The sequence below is a fragment of the Lytechinus pictus genome, chromosome 9, assembly GCF_037042905.1.
Source record: "Lytechinus pictus isolate F3 Inbred chromosome 9, Lp3.0, whole genome shotgun sequence".
NCBI classification, from domain to species: domain Eukaryota; kingdom Metazoa; phylum Echinodermata; class Echinoidea; order Temnopleuroida; family Toxopneustidae; genus Lytechinus; species Lytechinus pictus.
This window is the reverse complement of record NC_087253.1, coordinates 366557-374436: the sequence shown is the minus strand read 5'-3', so window position 1 is coordinate 374436 and position 7880 is coordinate 366557. Positions and strand designations below refer to the sequence as shown.

The 7880-nt window shown below is 34.8% G+C and overlaps 1 protein-coding gene across 1 annotated transcript in view; it reads left to right on the top strand.

Annotated features, from left to right (window-relative positions):
• Positions 1–584: 584 nt before the first annotated feature.
• LOC135155463 (liprin-alpha-1-like) overlaps positions 585–7880 on the top strand; it is a 65594-nt gene continuing 58298 nt past the window's right edge. The window contains exons 1-4 of the mRNA XM_064104438.1: positions 585–1441; positions 3180–3401; positions 4389–4535; positions 5847–5981. Coding sequence (XP_063960508.1) covers positions 3336–3401; positions 4389–4535; positions 5847–5981 — 348 coding nt within the window. The 5' untranslated portion in view covers positions 585–1441; positions 3180–3335. The remainder of the gene's footprint in view (positions 1442–3179; positions 3402–4388; positions 4536–5846; positions 5982–7880) is intronic.

Below are 7880 nucleotides of genomic sequence, written 5' to 3'. Positions count from 1 at the left end.
TGAATTTGAACCATTCAGAGCTCTTCTTTAGATAGGCTGTGCACCCCTATGTTAAATACAATTTTTTTCATATTTTTGAGTAATTAGAAAGGATGGGTGGTCACAACAACCAACAAATTCACCACCAAAAACTACTCACAACTTTTTAGAAAAATAGGAAAGAAGCCACCTTCTAAGCCCCGTTGTAACCTTATGTAAACTGAATATCATTGGAATAGATTCAGTGACATGCTATTCATAGGAGGTGATTGATGAAGGTAGATTTATTGGGCAATGAATGTGACTGTTTATGAACTGCACAAGTAGCATGAGTTTAATTTGATGGAAACCTGTAATTGATGACTTGTAATTGAAAGAGAGATTTGGAAGCAATTAGATTCACTTATAAACCACATTGTGGGGATCATTCTAAGTTCAAAGGATCTAGTGTGCACTTCATCTGGAATGAGATATAAAGTTCAACTTTATGTGCTTTTTAAAATGTTCTTTCAGTAAGAGAACAACGGGCAAAATAGAAAGGAGTTTGTTTGATGAGAAATAGAAAGGGATGATTGATAAAAAAGAATACGAGGGAGAGAAAGAGAGAGAAGAAGATCAAAGGTTCCAAAGGAAGTCTATGCAGTTGCGCAGTCACATATTCCCTACAGCGGCCGTATGGCGTTTAAAAAACAGCCGTTTTAACATTTTTTACCAGCTACATATAGGTGGTTTGAATAAAAATGAATAAAAAAAGGGGAAATGTGACTGTAGCATTAAGGACCTTATTACCATCATAACTTTAAAAGTTTAGGGAACTGATTCATAAAACTTGGAAATTTTTTTTTGGACAAAAGAGTAATCAAGTACCACTGAACATCCTGTGTGCATTTCAGGTCACATGACCAAGGTCAAAGATCATTTAAGGTCAATGAACTTTGATTTGATTTGATTTGAATTTATTTTTCCACTTTCGTTTACAATAACAAATCATATATGACAATAATACATATCAATCAAGAAATAGTTACACAAAATCGAAAAATTAACAATAATTTGTCAAAAAAGATAACAAAAGTGGGGGAACCTAAATTAAAAGCAAAGCTTGTATTGCTTAGGACCCAGTGAAATAACATTTTTTATTTATACAACATTAACTTTGGCCTTGGGGGGGGGGGGGGTATTTGTTGTTCCTTAAATTATATGTGTTTTTAATATTGTGTTATAATATTTGCAGATGCCAATGAGGTTTCACTAAATTTGATTCGATTCAATACATTTGCATGGATTATAGAAACATAAAAATTTGAGGAGAATCTGTGTCAAATTTGTAAAAAAAAAGTTTATTGTTTCATTTTCTCTTGTGCAGAATAATAATTTAAAAGACCAGCTCTCAAGAGTAGGTAATGGAAACCACAAAGACCTCAATAATGGAGATACCATTCACAGTATTAGCAACACAAAGGTAAGAACATAAAGTGTGTGAGAAACAAACACCACAGGGAACATATTTATGTTTTTATATATGATTTTCAGTTTTGCTAAAGCCCACTTATAGACGAATGTTGCACCTTAAGTTTAAGAAATTTGCAAACGTGTGCCTTTTTGGACTTGTTTCCACTTGTTAAAAAAGTACAAATTATTCCCTAAACTAAAGGGTACATTACACTCTTAATGGGTGTAAAATTAAGCTACCTACATCCTATAAAGGTGTACAAATTTTTACAGTGCGAAGTTGCACCAAAAAAAAGAAGCCCCTATTGGAATGGTGCACAATTGCACTTTTTTCTCTCTCATAGTGTGACTGTGTGGTGAAATGATTTTAGCAGTTCCATGCATTGTATAACCCTTTTACTCAAACATTTTACGAAGATGTTGTAAAAAAATGCATAGCAAGTTGTGATGTGACAACAGATGTAATAATATACAAATAGTGAATAGGCATCAGTGCGATGGTGCAAGATCTCGCATGAGGTGAAAGAAAGATGCTCTATTCAACGAGGCATTAGCCGCTAACAAGTTGAATAGAGCGTCTTTTTCTTTCACTGAATGCAAAATCTCGCACCATTGCACGAATATGAATATTTGCTATTCGCTAATTGTGTTGTACAACACCTTGGAATCCAGCGAAAATATGAAAAAACTAGAGTTTTTCCTACAGTAATCTATTGAAAAGGGAGAACAGATTTTAAAAGCGAAAAGCAAAATCCCACAAGCGCACATGACCTTGGGCAGCATTGCGCATTTAGCCAGCAGGCAGGCTATTCGCGTATTGCACCTTCATTTTTTACTGAGCGCAATGAATTAAATGGTATTGTGACGTCACCTCCTAAAGCCATGTAACGGTACATTTTGGATGGTGCGTTGTGTGTGCAATTACACTACAAATGTTTGACATCCAGTCTCCCATTAGCTTGCGTACAACAAACTAAGTAGGCGTTGTACAATAATGATGATGAATTCCCACGCCGCCTGCAGCCGACGGGATTTCCCCGACGTCCGCGCGCAGCGAGTGTCCACTTCATTGCCTGACGAAGACTAGCAGGTGCAGTCGAAATGTCGCAATTTCAGTTTGCCACATCGTGAGACTACAGATTATCTCTTACTCTGATTTCAACCTACCACGATGATTAACATCTTCCGTAATAATAATGATGATGATAATAATGGATGATAATAACGTTTTATTTACACTTCAATTAGGAAACTGCTCTACCAGCAGGCCCTGCATAACAACATATTACCCTTCTCCAATCTAAATGTTGAGCGCCTAGCAAGAAGGCAGAAGGTCCCATTTTTATAAGTCTTTGGTATGACTTGGCCAGGGATTGAACCCACGACCTCCCGTTCATAAGGCGTGCGCTCTACCTCTATGCTACCATGCCAACTCTTGCAATTTCATTTTACTTTTTCTTGAAAAAGGGGTTACATTCAATTTTGTCCAGTTTTTAGATGACAATCTATTGAAGTCTATTGATACCCTGAATTGTCCTGTTAATTTTTTTTTCTATTAGCTTGTAACTCTACCTAAAGTACAAGGCTTATGTTTTTTTGTCTTTATCAGAGTCTTTCCTATCAACCTGCACAGGAGGATTTTGGTTTGGTTAAATATTGTATTATTGTTGATATAACATTATGTACATTATATGTGTATAAAGTGCAATTAATACTATTAAGATGATTATTTTGATTTGTACTTACAGAGGTTATCAAATGGGTCCATTGACCCAGATGACGACGTTAGTAGGGTTATCGAGCTTCGCGACACTCTTGAGAAACAGAATCATGAGTTGGGTCAGGCTAAAATTAGGGTAACGGATGCTAACATCAGGGTTGCAGAGCTAGAGGAGAGTCTTGCTATGGCTCAGAAAGAGATGCTCAAAGCACAGGAGAGTGCTGCTAAATATCAAAGGGATGCTAAAGAGGTAAGAAAGATACTATATGGGGGGAGGGGGAGGTGAAGGTTATGATATAGTGCCTATGTTCATAAGCTGATGGAGTTAAAAAGTTGAAGTTGAAGTGTTTATTTTTTTTTTTTCATACTTTTGCCCCAATGGGCAAGTTTATTTACAAAAAAAGAACACGTTTACAGAAGTCAAATTATAACATTATTCAAACAAATGTTTCAACATACTCCATTTCAAATCAAAAACTTTCCTTTTTCCATTCAGATCATGAATGTAACATTCATCTAAATAATAAGTTTGTATTACCTTCTTAATCTTCTTAAAATCAGGTACAGTCTTGTTCAACCTCGAGAAATATAATTGTTGTTTTACTAAAATGATAATACAATTCAGGGCATCATTTCGCTTTTCTTTATATCCAAACAAAATATTCTGTGGAGTAAATTTAAGAATAAACGTAGGAGATGATATCCACGTTTCTATTTTACTCCAAATATTTCTACTAAAATTACAGAAGTAAAAGAAGTGTTCAATTGTTTCCTTTACAGTATAACAAAATGTACAGCACTCAGTATTGGTGATCTTTAGTTTGAATAAAATATCATTTAAAAACACAATTCTATTGAAAACTTTGTATTGGAAATACTTTATCCGAATGTCAGTTGTAAATCTGAAAATCATCCTATTAAATTCTGGTATTTTAGTGTGATCCAAAAGAATATTTGAAAATTTGAAGTGTTTATGATGGTGTCAGTGGTCATGATGGTGGTGGTGGTGGTGAAGATGATTATGTTCACAATGAAAATGGTGATGTTGTTGATGATGACGATATAGTGATGGTGGTAATAATAATGGCCCTGATGATTGTCTTCTTGATGGTTATTGATAATAGTAATGACTTGTTTTAATATGATGTTTAATAGATGACTGTTTATAAGACAGTATGTTAGTTGATGATGAAGTGATATTGATAATTCCGTATCATTAATGTCTTGTTTCATGTAGGCCATGGCCCAGAAGGAGGATATGGAGGAACGTATAGCTACGTTAGAAAAGAGATATCTAAATGCCCAGCGAGAAACCACATCTCTACATGATCTTAATGATAAATTAGAGGCTGAGTTAGCCAGTCGAGAGGCTGACGTTAAACAGGTTTGTATTTCAATGGTTCTTATGTTCCAGTTGCACTAGACTGCTTGCTCATTTCTATATTTTGTGTTCAAAGTCTGTGGGATATGACATTCATAAAAGTGATTATTTTTCATTCTAATTGGTCAGCTTAATTAATTTAGGGTTTAATTTAGTTGTTGAATGGTCTGTGATAATTTCCATTGAAAAAAACAATGAAAAAAAAAAGATTAAAAATCATAGAATACATAAGGTGAAATTTGTCTGTGTGTGTATGTGGGGGGGGGGGGGGGTTAATCCATTTTTTCTCAGCAGGTTCAGAATTGAATTATTGTGATGTATTTGTATCATTAATGCTTTATTTTTATGGATGTTACATCGTATTTAATATTTTGTGAGATATGAAAAAATACATCAAACTATTGTCAAGTTTTTAAAAACTTTTTCAGAGGCCAACCCATATGGAAAATATGATATACACTGTATGATAACAGCACATTGGCAAATATAATGCTTAACCTAAACCAAACAGAGAGAGACTGAGAAAATGTTATATCAAATCTTTATATTTACATAATATTTTTGTATATTATATATAATTCCTTTTAAAGACAAATCCGTAATAGCTTGTTTAAAGGGGAAGTTCTCCCTGACAAAAAGTTTATTGTAAAATAGCAGAAAAAATAGTACCGGTAGAAAATATTGATGATGAAAATCCATCAAAAGAATAAAAAAGTTATCAGAATTCTAATTATTTGATTTTTAACGTTATATGCGAGCTGCTTTTCTACATATCGAATGGTAAAAAATCAATGAAATGTCATTTCTCAGAAAATTGAAAATGCTTTTTACTGTAACTTCACTATATCAATAGACAAAGCATTCAACACCCGTTCCTAAAACAAAAACAAAAACAAGTCGTCACGAACCATTAAAAAATTGAAATTTATGCATTTTATATTACATAACATATGGGGCAGCTGTTCGTTTATAACGTCACAAATCCAAAACAAATTCTAATAACTTTCTCAACATTTAATTGATTCCCCTCAAACCTTCACCAATATTTATTATTATATTTTGTGTGTGCTATTTTTGCAACAAACCTTTCCTCAGGGTGAACTTCCCCTTTAAATGCGAGAAGGAATTGAGTTCAAATCCTGATCTTTTGAATCGTAGAGCTAGAACTTGGGAGCATTTCATACAAATAACCATTGATTTTTCCCCATTTGTTATGAGCTTCTAAAAGCTTTGCACCTGATTGGCCCCAGACAGTGAACATACCTGATGAGATGAAATGCTTTACTATTGTTTTATTTTCACTATTATTTTTAGTATGAAGATAAACAGCGAGGAATGCAGGAGAGACTAGATGCCTCAGAACAAAGGTTATCACAATCATTAAGCAAAGCTGAAGCATTACCAAGTGTAGAAGCTGAATTAGCTGATAGAATGGCTGCACTCTCTCAGGTGAGTTTGAATTAGCCAATAGAATAGCTTCCTTCTCTTTCTTGCAACATCCCCTCAGAAGAAAAGAACAAGAATATTCCTATGGAAGACGCATCAGCAATTGTTTATAGCCTAGGGGTGTGCATTGATACCCTGTTTATATTCATTTACTGAACTGTATAACAAACCTGTATATCAATAAAATGATCATTCAGGTGATGCATATCATTTATCTGCATAAAAAAAACAAAATAAACAATGACACCCATGTGTTTGTATGAACAATCTTAGAGTGTGTTTATGCTTCCACTTTTCAGGCCAGAATCAGCGTTTTCATATGTGATTAGTCCAAAACACAGTTGCGTCCATGCTTACTTTCATTTAAACGATGTTTCAGAAGGCTAATCGTAAACTTGCAAAAAGGTACGTTTCAAAACGTTGTTTGACCAGAATCAGAGTTTCTGGGAAAGTATAAACAGAACCACGATCGTAAACGTTTTAAATGACTTCATTTGGTCATTCCGATGAGATGAAAATCTGCGGGCGAATACAGTCGCATGGTTCAAACAGGGACTTACCTCCACGGAATTACCTCTCATATCCTTGGTTCTAATCATGACCAATGTACATTTGCATGTGTAATTATTAAGTACTATCACTATTACTACTCATCTAATTTGTCATCACGATGAATGTTGACGGATTTACAAAAAACCTGGGACACGAGTTATGGTGAGGAGACATCGCTGAGCGATAAGCCAAAGTAGCATGAACAAATAGATGTCTCTTTTTTTTTCTTACATATATTATAAATTTTTCTTTATTTTGTCTTGTTATTACCCTCACCATGGTGGAAATTCTATATCAAGTAGATGAGATGAAAATCTGCGGGCGAATACAGTCACATGGTTCAAACAGGGACTTACCTCCACGGAATTACCTCTCATATCCTTGGTTCTAATCATGACCAATGTACATTTGCATGTGTAATTATTAAGTACTATCACTATTACTACTCATCTAATTTGTCATCACGATGAATGTTGACGGATTTACAAAAAACCTGGGACACGAGTTATGGTGAGGAGACATCGCTGAGCGATAAGCCAAAGTAGCATGAACAAATAGATGTCTCTTTTTTTTTCTTACATATATTATAAATTTTTCTTTATTTTGTCTTGTTATTACCCTCACCATGGTGGAAATTCTATATCAAGTAGCTCCATGCAATAACTAAAAGATCGGAAATTGTTCGAAGTTTAAATGATAGTCGACCGTAACAACACTTGGAATAAAAAAACTTTCGAAAAATGGCGCGCCCAATTTGACCTAGTCCTGCTCAATGAAAATTACGATGCGAAGCCAGCAGCAAATCATGATATTGCCTCTGAAAAATGAAGGATAAACAGCACTCCCAGAACCACGTTTGCAATCGGTGATCTAAAACAACGTTTGAAAATGCTGATTCTGTCTCCGCAGTGGAAGCATAAGCACACCCTGAGGCCCCCCCCCCCTAAAAAAAAAAAATTGTTGTATTGGAGTAATGGGTCACTGAAAAAAAGGTTAGGTAGGGCGTTTTTTTTTTCCTTTCTTTTTTCTTCTCTCAATCTGCACATATACCAACAGACACTCATACATACATGCATTCATACAAACATCACTGAAGACTGGTTCATTTTGCTTAGGCCCCCATACCACATACCATAGAGGGGAGACCTTTGAAAGACCAAAAATTGGCAAGGTCTTACAGCAGTCTCTAAGATCACTGAAATTTGTCATCTCTGTGGAATTGCTCAGAAAGACCCCTCAAAGAACTCTGAAATACTGTTTGACTGGACTTAGACTAGTCCTAGAGATAGCTTTCAATGGTCTTTCAGAAATCTTTTATGCAACAAGTGAACATTCAGAAATCTTTCAGTG